Source organism: Elgaria multicarinata, chromosome 3 (assembly GCF_023053635.1).
Source record: "Elgaria multicarinata webbii isolate HBS135686 ecotype San Diego chromosome 3, rElgMul1.1.pri, whole genome shotgun sequence".
In the NCBI taxonomy this organism is placed as follows: domain Eukaryota; kingdom Metazoa; phylum Chordata; class Lepidosauria; order Squamata; family Anguidae; genus Elgaria; species Elgaria multicarinata.
The window spans coordinates 61,316,172-61,335,078 of NC_086173.1; the positions used below are offsets into that span (position 1 = coordinate 61,316,172).

General features: G+C 43.8%; 1 protein-coding gene across 3 annotated transcripts in view; it reads left to right on the forward strand.

Annotated features, from left to right (window-relative positions):
- The window catches only part of SHISA6 (shisa family member 6), a 304,834-nt gene that overhangs the window by 19,368 nt on the left and 266,559 nt on the right, over positions 1-18,907 (forward strand). For all 3 annotated transcript variants that reach the window (XM_063120436.1, XM_063120438.1, XM_063120439.1), the window contains exon 3: positions 4,584-4,744. In XM_063120436.1, the coding sequence (XP_062976506.1) occupies positions 4,584-4,744 (161 nt within the window). The remainder of the gene's footprint in view (positions 1-4,583; positions 4,745-18,907) is intronic.

An 18,907-nucleotide genomic window follows, 5' to 3' on the forward strand; every position in this document is an offset into this window, starting at 1 on the left:
GTAGACAACTTAACGAACTTTATAACAGCCCTGAGGAAGAGCCCTGAGGAAGAGTTCGAAACGCGTAGGCGGCACCTTGGCACTGTAAATAAACTTTTGTAAATATTCCGTTTTGAAGATTGCCTGGTTCAACCTTTGCCTTTGGCTTCTTTTTACTCCCCCACCGGGTGTTCCTTGCTTTTGCACTTGCTGTACAGAGTAAAACAATAAAATAGCAAAACCCTGCCGCATAGGCTTACATTCTAATAGAATCATAATAAAACAATAAGAAGTGGAAGCGAATGCCCCAAACAAGCACAGGGTAGAGTAAAACTAACAGTATAAAAGTAAGATCAAAATCAAGTTTTAAAAGCTTTAGAAAAAAGAAACGTTTTTAGCTGAGCTTTAAAAACTGCAATTGAACTTGTAGTTCGCAAATGTTCTGGAAGAGCATTCCAGGCGAAAGGGGCAGCGGAAGAAAATGGACGAAGCTGAGCAAGGGAAGTAGAGACCTATATCACCTCCATCTCTACCTGATTGTTTTAACTGCAGATATCAGGGATTGAGCCTTACTCATGAAAAGTAGGTGTTCTACCACTAAGCTATGGTATCCCCCCCTTCTTAAAAGCTTTGCCCTCAACACTATTACTGTAATAGGGTGACCATATGAAAAGGGCAGGGCTCATGTATCTCTAAAAGTTGTATAGAAAGGGGAATTTTAGCAGGTGTCCTTTGTATGCATGCAGCACCTGGTGAAATTCCCTCTTCATCACAACAGTTAAAACTGCAGGAGCTGTACTAGAGTGACCAGATACAAAAAGGGCAGGCCTCCTGCAGCTTTAACTCTTATGATGAAGAGAGAATTTCACCAGTTGCTGTATGCATACAAATTCCCTTTTCTATGCAACTGTTAAAGGTACAGGAGCCCTGCCCTCCTTTCCATATGGTGACCCTGCTATTACCCCCTTCCTCCATGCTCTCATATTCTCCCACTGGTTATCCTGTATCTCTCAACACTGAAAGAGTTAATTTATGGGGTTGTACCCATCAGACCTTCTCTCCACTGCATCCTATGCAATGCTCTGTACACAAATATCTATGAAACTGGGCTTTGGAAGCTGGCTGGCAGTAATATGAGATGCTTTCTTTGGGAGTAGAGTGCTTGCTGTTTTTTAATCTGCTCATCTATAGTGAATGTTTATGTGTAGGCTACTAGCAGTTCTTGCTGGGGCCCTTGGAAACACATCCATTTAGTTTACCCAAATAGGCCTGGTCATGTCCCCTTTACCCCAGGTTGCTAAAACTGAGTTTAAGTGTGTTATCAGGTTCTCTAAAAAAAATTATTAGAGAGAAAACTAATACTCAAGAAATCCATAGCTTGTTTAAATCAGGTTTCAGCATCTTGCGGTCAGGGAGACATGATGCGGTCTCTTGATAAGTATACTGTGCTTCTAAGATCATGCTGCCCATGTATTGAATTTGTTATCCAACATGGAGAATTCAGTACCCTGAGAATTTCAGCTTTTCTTTTTGTTCTAAAAAAGAAGTTTCTAGACCTCCTTGTGTTATGGAATTGAGCTTGAACTAACATGGGCAGCATCTAGTGAGAACTGGGATGGCAAAAAAAGTAGGATTTCCAGGCACCAGGTATGAATCTCGTCAGTTCTCTGCGTAGCTACTCACCCTTCCCCTATGGTAAAAGTACAATAAATTAAATGTCACAGTACAGATTCAATGCAAATGTGATTGCAGAACGTGGGTTACTGCTGCGGATTTAGATGTAGAGTACAAACGTTCACTCTCATCTCATCTGTCCCACTGTGAACAACTCCCAGCACCATAAGACACCAGCATACTGCAAATATATTATCTAGGTTCTAGAATGATATAGTGTAAAATGGAGATAATAAGCCATCTTTTCCTTCTCGGACACCATCAAACACAGGGCTCTGCAGAAGTTGGGAGAATTTTTAGTACTGCTATTGACACTTCTTACTCATTTTTGTATATGGCTAGTGCTGGAGGAAGGGAATGATTTGCAACCTGGAACCTCTCTGCAAGTGAAATGTGTTATTTGAAGGAACTATTTTCATATAACTTCCAGGCACTAAGGGGCTCAGTTGTTTTCTAGCCTCATGTTGGGAAGAAGGTGACTCTATGCCTGTCCCCTTACTTGAGAGAACAGAGCCGATCATATTGTTTCAGATTAAAAACCTCTCCTATTCCTTCCATGCCAAACACTCCAGCCTTCTCTGTCTTGGGAGAGGCTTTGTAGCTCTTAGCTAGCTACACAGCCTATGTGTTTCCTTTCATTCTTCTTCCAAGGGGTCTAAAATTCTCACTGATGGAACATTGTACAAATGTCTGCAAAGGGAGATTACTGTGAGAGGTATCTTGATGGTTTTAGAGCTGCACATTTAATGCAGATGCATTTTTCACAGAGCACCTGGATAATATCTTGTCACAACTCACATCCCTAGCACATCAAGATCATTGGCATTTTCTGAAAGGATTTTTTTTAAATAAAACTTTACAGTTAAGTGTGTGTGTGTGTGTATTCTGCCTTTTGTTTTAATCTGATGAACTTTCTCTTAGGAACATTTTTTTTAGAAGCCTGCATGCAATTAAAGTATGCTCAGTTGTGCCCAGAATATTTCCATCTCCCCCTTTTTGCCATTCTGCAACTTTTGCCAATTTTCACAGGGTAATGGGGAGAGAGGAAAGAGTGATAACAGTTTGGGTGCTGTTCATCTGTGTAAAAAATAAAAATGGGATAGGAAATGCAACATGAACTATACTATTTGCAAAGCAAATGAGATATAAAATTCATGATGTTTGTAACTTGTTAATAAGAAACAACCGCAATCCAAGTATTCTACTTTATTTTCAGTTTAAGCTAGCATTCTGAATGGAAAAGGTGGTGCTTTTGTGCAACTCATATGCATTTCATAGAATTTGAAATAAATTACATGTGGATTGTGCCTAAGGCTTTATAGCGCTTCTCAAACACAGCACACACCTGCCCTTCAAAACATACTCTACTTTCTTCTGCTCCTTCAACCCAACTAATCAATTCCAGAAGTGTAGCCACACCTGCATTCAATGCAAGGATCTATGAATTGAGGAACTCCTCAGAGTCTTGACACTGTGATTTAGATGAAGAAGAGAACAGGATATCTCACACAGGATCAGGAAGCATCATAAGAACACAGAGTTGTAGCATTTCTTTAAAATTATGTTAGAGCAGTGAGGATGGACTTCTCAACAAATCCAGTGTGGATCAGTGAGGGACCTCTGCTAGAGGGCATTTAATCTACATACTATCTAATGCTTCATTATCTTGCTTTCACCTATATCAAGTGCCCTATCTCCATTCATATTGGACATTGGACCACAACAACTGTAATAATAACTACATTACAGATGCTTTATCTTTCCATGTTGACATCTGAGCAGTGTACCTGAATGGGTAAGCTTAAAAGATGTGGTGGTGCACATTTCACTCCTTTGGACCTAATAGATATAACTAAACTGCAGTCTACCCCCTCAAGGGATGGCATACTTGGCCAACATTTTGAAAGTCACTGATATTACCTGGAAGTCATAGCTCCCCCTAAAGAGATATTCTGACAAAAGAAATTTCCATGCTGTAGGGTCAAGACACCACTGGAGAAGGCATGCAACTCTTGCAGCTTCCACAGTACCAGCCAACATTCAGCGCAGGCTGTTAGAGAAAACCATATGAAAAGAAGGATATGCCTTGAGAATTTCATTTAATTGATGTGGAAGGGAGCTGCCTTATACAGAGCCATATCAATGGTCCATCTAGCATGCTATTGTCTACACTAGGAACAGACAAACTGCATGTTTTGAACTGCACCTCCCATATTCCCCAGCCAGCATGGTCAATTTTCAGGGATAATGGATGTTGTACCAAACAACTGGATGGCACTGACTGGCATCAGCTCTTGTATGATTTCAGGAAGGTATCATTCCAAGCCCTACCTAGTGATGCTGGGGATTGAGCCTTTGTCTTCATGTGTGTTCAGCCCTTGACCTATGACCCTTCTCCTTTTTGTAAGAGAAGGGCCATGTGTGGGGAAAGCTATGGCCAAGGTTAAATAGGTCACCAGAGACTCAGCATATACTATAACACTTACTGTAGTGTACTCACATAATATTTTTGTTTATCCAAACTGGAATACCATACATGAAGTTGAAACAGGTGACATGTATGAGATGTGTTAGTGTGCTCTATCCTGACTTCCACTTTCAGTATCCTGGCTCTTATCCATGCATTTCAAGCTTCACACATAGGCAGTGCTTTGAAGAAATAGACAACTGTCAGGCCAAAAGGTCCTGCTGGAAACTTGAGCACCATCCTGCTCTTCTCTCTCTCTGTCTCGTTTCTCCTGTCCTGTCTTCATTGCATCTCATGTTCATACACAAGCATATATGCACCTAGGAAAGGAAAGGAAACATCTATATTCTTATTCTTATATTTTTAAAAAAGTTGTCTCACATGGAGACACATCCAGTAACTTCTGCTTATTGTTCATGTTGATTTGTGAATACCTTGCACTATCTTCTCTCCTTCCTTCCAGGGCTCTGGCTGATATCCTCCGGCAGCAGGGACCAATCCCCATAGCACACTGTGAAAGAGAGACTATCTCAGCTATAGATACCTCCCCCAAAGACAACACACCAATCCGAACATCCTCCAAAAACCACTACACACCAGTGCGCACCTCCAAGAGCAACCCAGGTAAGCACTGCCTTTTTTTACTACTCACGTATGCATACTTGGTGGTCATTTAAGGAAAGTGAGTCAAAATGGAGCAGCAGAGTAGCATCAGCTGCAGTGTACTGTTTCTGAGGACTCTAAGGCCACAGTTAGACGAGGGCTTATCCCTGTGCCAGTATTGGGCAAAAGGTGGGATACAAATAAATAAAATCATCATCATCATCGTCCCGGGATCATCCCTGTGCACCCACATGACTCACAGGGCATCCTGGGAGCAGGGAGGGATGATCCCTCCCTTTCCCCGGGATATCGCCCTACCCTTTAAGCGCACTTTTTCTGCGGTCTCTGGATGATCCCGAGACCGCAGAACGTGTGGGTGCACGTCACGGTTTGTCCCGGCTCCTCGCGAGCAACCAGGGGTGGGGTGAGTGGGGAATTTTTTTCCAAAAAAACCACTCACATTTCACCGCTTGAGTGTTTGTGGGGGTCCTTCTTCATTAAAAAAAAAAAAAACCAAAATGGCGGGCGCGACATCCTCTTTCTTCCTGGACGTCGTGCGCCGCGTGTAAACAGAGGGGGACGATCTCATAATCATAACATCACTAGATCCTCATCCCTCCTTCATGCTAGACCCGTAGGCCTAGCTGAGCCCTAAGAAAGAACTGTGATGGCTTGCATTTCAAGGTATACTTGCAATGATTCTTAAGGAAATGTAAACACTTTTGCTAAGGGAAGGACATTGAGACATGTTTAAATCTTCCATGGAGATATAGGGCAAATACAGAGACATTTTGCGACAAACTTGCAGTAATGGACTACTGCTTGGCTGTGATATAATAGAAAGCAATAAAGGCACAATAGACAAGTAAATGAAATCTAACAAAGGTGGGAACATTATGAACGGCAAGTGAGCTCTGGCACATGCTTCCAGTTGGAAAACATGACCCAAATCCTCATCCAACTACTGCCAGGAGCCCTCTGTTGCCTTCGCTATCCACCTCCTGGGAAATAAAGGCACACTTTGTATTCTCCATTGCATGAACCATTACAATCATAATGGGATACTACGTAGAGCAAGATGCCCCAGTTCAGTCACAAGTGATTGAGTCTGACATGGGAGTCATTGGGCAACATTTTCCTGCCTCTGCTTATCGGGGAGGTCAAAGCAGGTGACCTTAAAGGAATAACAGCTCCAGGAGGGGCTGAGCCAGGTCAGCTCTTTTGTAGAAGTCTGTGAAAACTGTAGATTCCCAGTATTGTGCACAGGAAGTCTGTCTGCACATATTTCAGAAACCCTTTCTCCCTTGATCTTATGGATCGGGGAGTGAGGAAACCCACCTCTGCTTAGACAAAAGGATGACTTGTTGTAGGTGTGGGCTGCAAGGGGTCAGGGTTTCTGTAAGACCGGGGTTGTAATCTCTACAAGTCTTCCCATCTTTGCTAAAATAAAGACACAACTAAGGGCCAATCTACATCTTGCATTGAAACATGGGTATTTAGGGAAAATGCAGATTTGATAGAGGGAGGTTTTCAGCAGAGTAGTAGCAGTATGGACCCTTCGACATCTGCCACTTGATTGCTGCCATTCCCTCCACCCACCCCACCTGCCTCCCAGTGCTTTCTCCTCTGTGGGGTTCAAGCTGTGTATTTATTCCTGCAAACACAAGAATGGAGCCCTTTGGGGGTGGGATAAAGCAGTCTGTGTGGGAAATGGCAGCGGGATAATAGCGGGTGAGGGAAAGGCCAAGCACTTTCCTCCCTCAGTTATCCACTAAAAACAACATCTGACTGAAGCTGCTTTTTCCTAACAGAAGCAGCCACTGAGCTTTAAATTACATGTGTTTGTATATAATGTGTAGTCTGGCCCTACAGGAGACAGTCTCTTGAATATCAGAATAACTAAGATATAAGACTGCTGGATACTTTAATGGGGCCTGTCAGATATGCCCTGCAACAGAAGAAAAATGAGGTGAGATCTGCAGGTTGAAATTAGGTGAAATAAGCTGCCTATATAAAAGAAGGATAATCCCCGGATGGAGAGGGTAGAAAAGGAAGAAGCCTTCAAGGGCACCAGAACTTCCAGTAGGGTAGTCATCTTCTGAGGGATGCTAACACTGCTAACACTGTCAAGGATGGAGAGTCGGCAGGAGCAAAATAAAGTGTGACATTCAGATCCTGATTTCCATCGTGATTTCAGATCCTGATTTCCATTCTTGCATCTGATGCTCCCTGCAACATGCACATGAAAAAACATGCATAGCACAGAGAATGCTTTCCACATAACCTTCTCTTTGACCTTTAAGTTTTCCAGAGAGAGGGAATGTTTCCACTGGCATCTGGGTTCTTAAAGTGGCCAACCAGGAAGCCTGCAAGCTGGGTTTAAAGGTGACAGACTTGGGCCTTAGCTAGACCTAATGTTTATCCCGGGATCATCCCGGGGTCATCCCTGTTCATGTAAATGATGCACAGGATATCCCGGGAGCAGGCAGGGATGACCCCGGGATGATCCCGGGATAAACCTTAGGTCTAGCTAAGGCCTTGGGCAGCTGGTATTCAGTGGCATACTGCCCCGAAGCATGGAGGCTCTAGGTAGCTGTTGTAGCTAATACCCATTGATACTGGACCTATCCTCCCTGTTTTTGTCCAATCCTCTTTTAAACGAGCAGTCACACACATGCATTCTAAGGTGCTACATTCCCATAAGAAGACTAGTTTACATGCTCCTTGAACGTTCAAAGCACAATTTAGGTGTTCAGCTCTCCCACAATCCCAATCATGAGAGGGAGAAAGCAGGGCCATGCTCATTGGCCTCACCACACCAGCCAAACCCCTCGAGCATTGGGGGAGAGGTCTGAAGAGGGGAGCTTGTTCTATATATGTAGACTCCCTGTGTCTTTTAGAACCCTGATCCCCTCTTCCACGCACCCAGATTGCAGGGCATATCATAGAAACATGGCCAGGGCCAGCAGACACGACTCCACTCTCTACCCCACACCACAGGATTATAATTAATTGTAATTGCTACAAGCCCTATTTGGGCATTCAACCCTCTTGCGATTGTAATTGTGAGAGGGGTGAATTTCTGAATAGAGCTGCACCAACTCTAAATGCAGGGTGATGGGAGGGTTCAGAGAGCACTGATGTTCATCTGTATAAGGATTTCTGGGGTGGGGTGAGTGACTGAAAGAGATAAAGATGGGACTGACTGTCCATAGACAGCTACAAGAGGGCAGTTGGAGGTGGACATTTTTGTTTCTAAGGAAATGAAATTTTTGATTCTTTGAACAAGCATTTATAACTGCGCACTCTGGAAAATGACTCAGACAAGAGCCAATATAATAATGGTAGCTGCACTTTTTTCTTCTAGTATGTCAGGCAGATAAATGAGGTGTTTAGTACCATAGGGAGGGCACTTTAGCACTACAAAGATACTGGCCAGTTTAAAGGTGTGAATGTTGGAATTAAAAACTTTAAAACGTCTGCAGACACGGAAGCTCATTACCAGGTGACTGCAGAATTGACTGAGGGCTCACAAGTATGAATGAGTTGCTACACGTCATGTATCAGACAGAACTTTCATAGTGCTTCAGACCACCAGAATCTTCTTTACCATAGTCAATGTATGCTTTCAGCAGTAGGTGATTGCATGTAGAGGAATCAAGTGATGCATAAACACATGTGTGAGTGTATAAGGCTGCAGGTACCTATCTAAACAGCAGCAGCAATAGTAATGGTGGTAGTATTGCAGAGACAGACTGTTGGGAGGGTAGACAAAATCAGTTCAGTCTAATAAAGGTGAAAAAGGAAAAGATTTGTCTAATAAAGGTGAAAAAGGAAAAGATTTCTGCAGATTATCTGAAGGATTTTAAATGCCAATGAGCTGGTCTTGTTACAGGAAGAAATGCTCTGAATTTTGTGGAATCCTGGGCTTCAGCATGAAATGACAAAAACTGTCATTTCTACAAGCATCTTCAGCAAAGAAATAAGGCTATGTTTTAAGTTAGTTTCTTCATTTATTTGCAGAGTTCACAGTATGTTGGGAAGATGTAATTGCTGAGACTTTTGTTTTAGTTAGTTTCAATGACAGCAGCTGTGAAACAAAAGAAAAGGAGATGTATAGAGATCAGGGATTCTGCAAATATCTGCGATCTCTGGTTTTTTTAATTTGATTTTGATTTTTTTGCTTCCCAATGGAAAATTTACATATTTGCTGATATGGATAAGTATTCTAAATAAACCAATAGGTTTCTGAATGGCTACGCTTGATCTGAAGAAAGAAAGAAAGAAAGAAAGAAAGAAGCTGTGTAATTAATAGAAATGGAAGAAGTTAAAAATAGTCCGCCATTTTGTGTTTTGTTTGGAGAACAGTGATGAACTATGCCATGTCCAATAGCAAGCTGTCTGTGCTTTAAATGAGGAATAAAACTGAGTTATCTCAGCACTTTGCACCATAGGAAGTCAGTCCATGTTTTGAATGGTGAATGGTGCACAACTAATGCTTCAATCCTATGCCCAGTCACTTGAGAGTAAGCTCCATTATACTCAATGGGATTTATTTCAAAGTAGATGTGTATAGGATTGTGCTGTAAGCCTAATGAGCATTCAGTGAGTATCGATGATGCAAAACAATCACTGAGCAATCACAAAAATCGTATATGTGTTAAGGGTCCTGAACATACAGTGCCAGTATTTAGGGAGGCAGAAATATAGCAAAAGAAACAGTGGAAGGTTTCGCATGTCTCTCCTATAGATTACAAAGGCAACAGCATGCCTACGGAATGGATGTGAAGGGTCTTTCAATATGAATTGAGGAAGCGGGTCCTCCATTCTGCATGGCCGTCTAGGAAATTCCCCTTTTGCTGTTGTGAGTTAAATGTAAAACACAGTATGTTTATGATTGCAAGAAATCTCTCTAATTGGTCTATCTATCAGTATTCCTTTGGCACCACTGCGGAGGCGCTAATTGTTCAATCTCTGCATTAAAGCTCTATCTCTTATGTTTGCAAGCTTACGATCTTGTTTCATGATTTCCCTTCTCTGTGTGGTGGGCAGTTCAGGACAAACTCTAAAAGTTTTTTTAAAAGTATAATACTGAATATTTGCATAGTGCTTTTCCTGCCCTTGAGAGCTTCTCTGAAATTGAATTTGCCCCTCGGGCTGAAAGAGGTTCCCCACCCCTGATTTAAAAGGCCTGTAGAGTGCAGGACACGGAATAACGGGCTCAAGTTAAAGGAAGCCAGATCCCAGCTGGACATCAGGAAAAACTTCCTGACTGTTAGAGCAGTACAACAATGGAATCAGTTACCTAGGGAGGTTGTGGGCTCTCCCACACTAGAGGCATTCAAGAGGCAGCTGGACAACCATCTGTCAGGGATGCTTTAGGGTGGATTCCTGCATTGAGCAGGGGGTTGGACTCGATGGCCTTGTAGGTCCCTTCCGGCTCTGCTATTCTATGATAAGGGACCTGGTTTGCTTCACCATCCCCAAAGCCCAGTCTCCCTTTCCAGGTTAGGGTGTGAGGATGGCTTCAGGACCTGAGCAGATATTGCTCCACTATTTTTCAGCCAGCTTCCTCAGGCCTTTGGTGCCTTTGCATCAGAAGTACAAACTATCAATGCAGTTACAGCTTTGAATGCAGAAAGCAACACAAGTTAGACCTGTGTGATTAGCTAGATATAACTGGGGAAGGCTTTTAATAAGCCATTTAAGTCAGGATGTTCCCAATATGAACACACTCAAAGTGCTGTTTTCAGCAACTCCTTCTACCTGGGGGCATATTCTGATTTCACACTGCATGCAAAATGAGAGCAGAAGATGCCCTCGATATTTCTTTAAAAAGTTTTAAGGAATGTGGCCTGCCAAATCGAGGGTGCAACAGCATGGGAAAGATTTCCCCTTTCAATTCTCCTGACACAGATGGGAAGGGTTTTGAAACCAATGTCAGATGTCTCTGGGCTGGCAGATGAGAGAAAACACCTGTCTTGGTATACTCACTTATGCAGAGAGCTCCCCCGAAGTCACATGTAGCTGGACCAGGGCTTCAGATCCCCAGACAGCCCACACACACCTCCACACACACAGTGCACATGGAAACATGTATTCGGAAATTGCTTACTACAAAAAAACCTGCTGAGCGGCTGAAATAAATGAATAAATCTGTGACTTCACATTAATATAAAGAATGCTTTAAAAAAGGTTCAGACCTACATTTAGGACATGTCTATACTACTCTTTCCTTGAGGTCAGTTAATTTAATCCAAAATGATCTGCGTCATCACCATTAGAAAAAAAATGTCGGTATCAGTGCTGAGACAGCCCTATCTATCTATCTATCTATCTATCACATTTGCAATCTTCAGTCAGTGCACACAACCACGTTGAGCTGAGAGAGAAGTGTCCAACATCACCAAGTGAGCTTCATGGCTAAGTAGAGTTTTGATCCTGGGCTTTGAATCAGGTCCAATACTCTAGCAACTACTCACTCTCTAGCATTAATTCACACACAATTGTTCCCATATTTGGGTTGCTCTGTTCTGTATTTATGTCAACTTCCTGTCCTGACCTTTCTCCCAGCTGCCTTTTACACACACCCAGGCATAAAAAGTTACCTAGTTACCTAGTAGAACCTATTAGTCATCTGACCCTTATCTGCTTATGCATATTTTGTTCTTTGCACAGTTGTGAAAGTTTGTTTTGGGAGCTCGTGCAAATGCACTACTATTGTATTGTTGTAATGCACACATTCTTTTCAAAATGGCAGTCTGAATGGGTGGCATCTCAGCACCCACTTTCACTCTCCCCCCTCCCCCTTTTGAAGAGATCATGTTTGGGGTGGATCATACTCATGGAGTCTAAGGACATCTTTCTCAGACATGGAATAACCTATCACTGTCTGTGTACACAGAATTTGCTTATGATTCAGAAGCAGTTGAAAAAGCAAATGTTAAGAAGATACAAGTCCTACAAAGTAACTCTTCTTTCAGTTTAAACTATGGTCTAGGCAAGCCCATGGGCAAGATTGAGAAATAAAAATTGTAATCTATATATATAAAACGTTTAGGTATGTTTCCGTAAAGGCTTCAGCTGATATAGGTTGCTAAGAAACAGTAACAACGTGTAACGCCAGCTGATACAAGTTGCTAAGCCCCTCGCCCTACTCCTCCGGACTTTCCAAGGTAATCCTACCCCCCTTTCTGCCTCTTTGCTTCCCCCCCCCCACGAAGGGGGTAGCGCCACGGTCCGGAGCATGAGCGAGGCACGGCTGGGGCCCTTGGTGGCCGTGTGGGAGGCCACTCGCCTGCTGCGAGCCGAGGCCCTGGCCTAATCTCATGCGAGCTGGGCGGGCGGCCCAAGGCTGACAGGAACCCCAGGGAGAGGGGGACACCTGCTCCCCCTCCCTCCAACCTCCCTGCCCCCCAGGTCTGCCTGATGGCGCTGTATCGGCAGCCTTCATGCAGCCCGCGCCCCCCTCCAGCCCTTCTGGCTCTGGGCTTTCCAAGGTAATCCTACCCCCCTTTCTGCCTCTTCGCTCCCCCCCATGAAGGGAGCAGCACCACGGTCCAGAGCATGAGCGGGGCATAGCCAGGGCCCTTGTTGGCCGGGTGGGAGGCCGCTCACCTTCTGCGAGCCCAGGCCCCAGCCTAATCTCATGCGAGCTGGGCGGGCGGCCCAAGGCTGATATGCTACAACGGCGAATGTTACGCCGGGTACAGCTAGTATATAATAAATAGACTACTTGGATGTGGCTAATGTTCTCTGTATGCCACAAAATAGAGAGAAAATGCATTCATTATGGAATGAGCCATCACTGGCAGAGATAGTAACAATATCTTCTTTTGTGGTTTTTTAAAAGAAGAAAAAAATAATCTCAGAAATAATAGAGAAGATAGGCTGAGTAGATGGATCTGGAAACCATTAATACTGATTCAGAGAAAGCAGAACTATACAAGATTTAACATTTTGTATTTAGAAGGAAGGACATCAAATGTAGATGAGGCATTTTCTGTTCTACCACAAATGAACAAAACAAGTAAGTACAGCTGTATGTAGGCCAGATTTTCTTATATTTAATTGGCTTTATTTATCAGGTGGTGGTGCTGGTGGTGTGAAGCCTGACGAACTAGGACATTCTGGGTACCCAGCAGCCCTACTTATGGAGCACTCACTGCCTAGTCTTTTTATGCACTTCACAGACTGAAAGCCACTTGATTTCTAGCCGCTTGCACAATAAGCCACGGGTATCAAAATCTTGAGATTGCTTTAAAAATCACAAGTACTAAAAATAATGCATTTAAGTTTGGCATGTTTTTTGCTTTTTGCTTTTTTAGTTTTTCATGTGTGCCATCTGGCTTGCTGTGGCCCAGCAGAACTTGCAGTTCAATCAGTTAGAAGGATCAATGTGACATTTTCCTGCATGAAAAAAGATGCCGTTGTGTGGCTTAGTAACACTAGGCAATTGGTCCAAGACAGTCCAGAGGGAGCAGCTCATTGGGCTTGGCCAGATCCAATTAACAGCAATTGTTGCTGTTGTTGTTGTTATCAAAATTTATTAGACGTCTTTTTCAGAAAAAGACTCAAGGATTCTTACAACAGGGATTAAAACATACAAAAGACTAAACAATTATCCATAGACTATCCAAATGTAATAAAACAAGAAGCTGTCAAATGCCATCAAATGCCTGGAAATAGACGGAAGTCCATGAATTCAATCCATAGACCTTAGGGATGCCCATGTGGAGTCATGCCAAGGAAGCTTCCAGTTTCTTACTTCTAGAGATGTTGTTGAAATGCATAATTACTCTGTTTGGAATACAAGCTGCATATGAACGGCAGAGTACCATGCAGGCCTACACTCCAAGCTGGGTGCCCTACTTTCTTATAGTTCTCTTCTGGCCCAGAATGCAATCTGAACCAGAGAACTCCTTCCTCTCCTTCCCACTCATTCTCATCCACTCCTTTACCTAGTTGTGATAGCTCTGGTTACAGCTGGGAAACAAATCTCTTTTTTGGATGGGTGAGCAACTGCTTGTTCATTCCCCCAAATAAACTGGGCATTCCCCAAACATTCAACTTGAGCAGTCAAGCAGCCCATTACTCCCCATTCCCCAAGTTTCCCTACCTCCTTTGCTCCCCCATTTTCCCTGACGATTCCCCTTTCCCAAACAAACAAAATCATTGGATTCTATCCAATGTTGGTCTAACTCCATTCGTTTCAGTGCATCTAAGTAGACAGAAACTATTATTATAGGCATTGGGGGAACAGGGTCAGGAGAGTGGGACAGACAGTCAAGGGTAAGAGAGACAGGGCCAAGAGAGGCTCTGCAGGGCCTCTCCTTCACACAAAAATAGCATACTCCATGGAAAATGACCATATTTGCATTGAAGTGGCAGGTTTTCTGTGTGTAATGAGAAGTGTTCAATTAAGAAAAATTTGAAGAGTTGCCTTTGCAAAATTGAACTTGTATTATTAATCCATCAGTGCTTGTATACTTGAATAATCTATTAATTTGGGGCACAGCTAGCATCATATGGCTCTCTCTTGCTTCTAGTTTAGTGCCTTAGGGCCAGGGATGTATGAGAATTTCATTCCTGTTCACAGATCATCCAAACACATCCCATTCACAACCCCGAATGTGAATGTGAGCAGGAACACAATTCTGGGGGAAATTTTGCAATTTCCCAAACTAACATTCGTGTTCGAGAGTGCATACTTGCACAAGTGTGAAAATGCACATCTCTTCCCCCACCCCCCCAAACGGCATGTTCACATTTTAACTTACAGGAGGAAATGTGCATTTTCAATCAGGATATGCACACTTTTTAAAATGCAAATTTTTCAATTGGTAAAAATGCACTCTGGCTGTGTTTCCATGATCATGGGGGTAAAAGAAGCCAGCATGGCTTCTCCCATGCATGCTGCATGCACCCTTTTATTTACATTATTATCCATGCTGCAGAGCAGGTTGAGGTGTCATTCAAACCTGGCGCATGGTGGAGGTGGCTTCATATCCACCCTCCAATTCCCAATGTGCAGTAGGGATTGTAAGATGGATATGAAGCCACCCATGCTGTGCTGCACCATGTGCCGGGTTCAGACAACACACCAACCTGCACTGCAGCATGAGCAATTGTGTAAACAATGGAAGAGCAGACGGCACATGCAGGAGTGGGAGGAGGAGCCACCATGGCTTTTTTTTACCCCCACGATCATGTAAACCCAGGCCTTTGCTAGACCTACCACATATTCCAGGATGGAGGAGGGGTGATCTCGCATTGTGAAAAATGCAAGATCCTGCCCTTGTTTATACGTCAGGCGCAGCAACCTCTGGAGGAGAGCCATCACACCCGCCATTTTTTATTTTTTAAAGGAACGAGGCGCATGAATGCTCGTGCACTAAGATGAGGGTTTTGTTTTTGTTTTTTAAAAAAGGGTTTTCCCGCACCCCCACCCTAGCCCCGATGGCCACAGCTCCCGGCTCCGCACGAGTAATCTCAAAAAGGGGGCACACGCTCGCGGTCTCGGGCTCAGCCCGAGACCATGGGAAAAAGCAGGCTTGTAGGGGTAGGCTATATCCCAGGGCCAGGGTGGGTTGATCCCTGCCTGAGCCCGGGATTCCCTGTGCATCATCTGGATGCACAGGGACGATCCTGGGTATCACCCCAGGATATAGCCTGGTCTAGCAAAGGCCCCAGTCTCTGCCTTCATTGCAAGGGTTGCTCGCCCAAAGTGGGCTTCCAAGAAGTGACAGAAAAATGTATCATTTATTTAGATGTATATCACATCCCCAAACAATGCCTATTTTACTACACGTATATCCTGCCTTTCCACCAGGATGGAATTCAAGGCAGTGTACTTGAGGTCCAAGGTAGTCTCCCATCCAGGCAATGACAGACATTCTTAACTTCAGCAAGGTGGCTGTCTCACAGCCTTCCCAACCTGGCACTCTCCAGATGTGTTGGACTACAACTTGCACCAGATGTGTTGGACTACAACTTGCAACTCGCATGCTGACCAGGAGTAATGGGGCTTGTAGTCCAACACATCTGGAGGCTGCTGGGTTGCAGGAAGGCTGTTTTAGAGTCTGTAGGTGCTGACGTGTATACAGCTGGCCCATGTCCTAGGAAGGAATTTAGCATTCCATCTGCAGAGTGCGGTCCCAAAGCTATGAAGCCTGACATCACGGCTCTTATCGTCCACAATGATATCAGGAAATTGTGGGTTACTATGGTAACAATATCTCTTTTTTATATAAAAATGAGAGACTAATAAAAGTAGCAAGAGAGTGAGCAAGAGGATTAAGAATATAGATTTGCTTTGAAACAAAACATCACAGCGAAACTCGGGTTGCTCTGTGCAACACAGCAAACTGCAGAGAGCATAGGAGGCGGCTAGGCTTCGCTGACAGAAAGGGATGGAGGGAGGAAGCATGATTGGGAAAGAGAAAGGATCCGTCATGGAAAAGGGAGACTTTGATTCACAAAGGAGTCCTGTGTTCAGCTCAGTGAGAATCTTGTTGTGGACAGACAGTGTGTATGTGCCGGGAAGAAAAGGGGTGTGCAGTGCTTCCGTTGTCATGGAGCATTTTACTCTCTCATGGCACAAAGTGATCCATCCTGTACAGACTCACAGAAGACAAGAGCATGGGCATTGCAGCCTCAACAAGTCAGAACGAAATGTTCATTTCAATCTCTCCCTCCCCCCTCCCAGCCACCCAGCCACCCACCCAGGAGTGAATACAAATGAGTCCACGCCTTCCAGCAGGAAGAGGGTAGAGTGGAGGAAGCTAGCGAAGGACAGAAAGATCACTCAGAAAGCTTGCCCCTAAAGTTGCAGGCTCGATATATTTTGCTTCCTGAAGTTGAGTACCAAATGGTGCAACCTGCCTTCATCTGTGCTGTGGCTAATACTTTGGAAACTGTTGCTTCAGCATTCAGGCATCCGTTTCTGCCTCAACATCTAAAGCAGCCAGCTTAATGTGGCCATGTGTTCTACTTTACCAAAGACAGTCCTCCATTTGAAGGGTTGTCAGAGGACAGTCCTCTATTTAAAAGCATCTTCTGTTTGTAGGGCTGTCCAGTCCAAGTCCAGTGTAACGAGAAAGGCCCATAAGAAGGGAGAGCAGCAAGGGTCTTGAAGTTGCCAATCAAATTAGCACCTGGGCAGCTGTGATTCTATTTACGTTATTAGCTTTTTATTATTATTAGTGTTTTTATGCATATTGTTTTCCTCTTTTGTCCTCTTTTTTGGCAATGCACAAATAGCCATCTTAAGCCTACTTGACTTTGCTGTGTGGTAGGTCCAGCCATACAAGTCTTTTACACAGTCTGGGCTTGTATCATTTGCATAATTTGTATATGTTGCAGAATTCTGCTTTTCCTGATGCAGAATATAGGTGTTAAATCTTGTGTTCGTTTGTTTGTTTAATCAGACAGCATGCACACTTTTCCCTAGACTTAAAAGCCATTTTGAGTAGACATTCAGAAAATCACCAGGGAGTAAGGAAGATTACAGGTCAGACTGTGCCTGAAAAAGCTACTACATATGTCTTTAGGGGAAGACTTGTAAGAGAGATCAGTTCTAATGTGAGTTGCGGATGTCATACACCACCGGCACTGGGAGGTTGATAGCTCAGAAGCTCCTGGTGTTAAGGTGAAAAGGAAGACAAGGCTCCTGTATCTTTAACAGTTGTACTGAAAGGGGAATTTCAGCAGGTGTCTCTTCATCACAACAGTTAAAGCTGCAGGAGCTATACTAGAGTGACCAGATATGAAAGAGGGCAGGGCTCCTGCAGCTTTAGATGTTGTGATGAAGATGGAATTTCACCAGGTGCTGCATGCATGCAACTGCTAAAGATACAGGAACCCTGTCCTCCTTCTCATAGGGTCACATTACCTGGTGTCAAAGGCATGGTCCCAGGGAATGCATCTACAGAGGCCCCTTGTTCCATCCTTCCTTCTTGTTCCCATCTCCTTGTATGTCAGAAATGCCGTTCCATTTAGATGTCACTTTCTCACAAGTGAGATAGCCAGAAGGCAGGTGCGGCGGCTCTGTAGGACAGGCTGAACCTTGGGCTGGAACTGAACTGCACGCCTGTTGGTCTGTGGGTTTTGCAGAGGAGGCTTGGTGTCTCTGCCAGGTCTTGTAGGAATATTTCTAATCTGTATTCATAGTACTGTGCTGTTTATGCACCACCTACTGTAGAGCCCTTATGGCTTTTCCAGCTTCAGTTTTTTGAGCACAAAGTAGGCTGTACAATACACTGTGAGCATTCATGCCATTTCCTCCTCAAACAGAATAGGGAGGACAATCAGAAGCTGGCCATGGGAGAAGCTGGGTGTGCAAGCAGGCTGAAGGAGAAGGAAAGGTTCCTCTTCCTCATCCTCACATACAGACTAAAAGGAGACTTTGAGCTGTACCTCACCTGGCCACTTCTTCTGTTCTAGGATGCAGGTCCTCCTTTGAGACATTTCTCTTCCTGAGTTCAGGACGTGGATGGAAATGACAAGGAAATTAGTTACAACAGCTTCCGGAAGTGTAGATAGCAGCTTGTTAGCTCTGCCCCCATGGCAGTCAAAATACCGTAACTTGCATCACTAGTTACATGTATAATATGGACTACAATTGGAGGAGCTTAATTTAGGGTAATTCACATTAATTAGTGGGATAGGTCATGCCATGTTTTAACTATCTGTCTATTCTACACTATTTTTATATTGCCCTTCAGTCGTGTTCTCAGGTGGTTTACATAAAAATACAATAAAACAATTTAATGATAAATATAAACAGTATGTGTGCTGTGGGACTTACTCAAGATTTATTCTGGATCATTCTTGATTCACTATAATGTGGCAGTAGGAAGGAATGCTGTTTGGTCTACAGCAGCCTTCTCCAACCTGGTGCCCTCCAGATGTAGATTTCAACTCCCAGCATTCCCAGCCACCATGGCCAATGGCTGGTCTACAGCCATTTCTTCCATGCACCGCACATGATTGTTGGAGGCATCATCATAAAACATGTCCCCTTTGCCAGGACCTGACGACTCAGGCCTGAAATGCCTCTACACTTGTCATCTGGCTTAGTATGAACTGTTTCCTTCTTAGGACCATGAATTAAATTAATTGTAGAACAGGCAGTTCAAACAAAATAAAGAGCACGAGTTGCTCATTATTTCTAGTAGTTCTCAC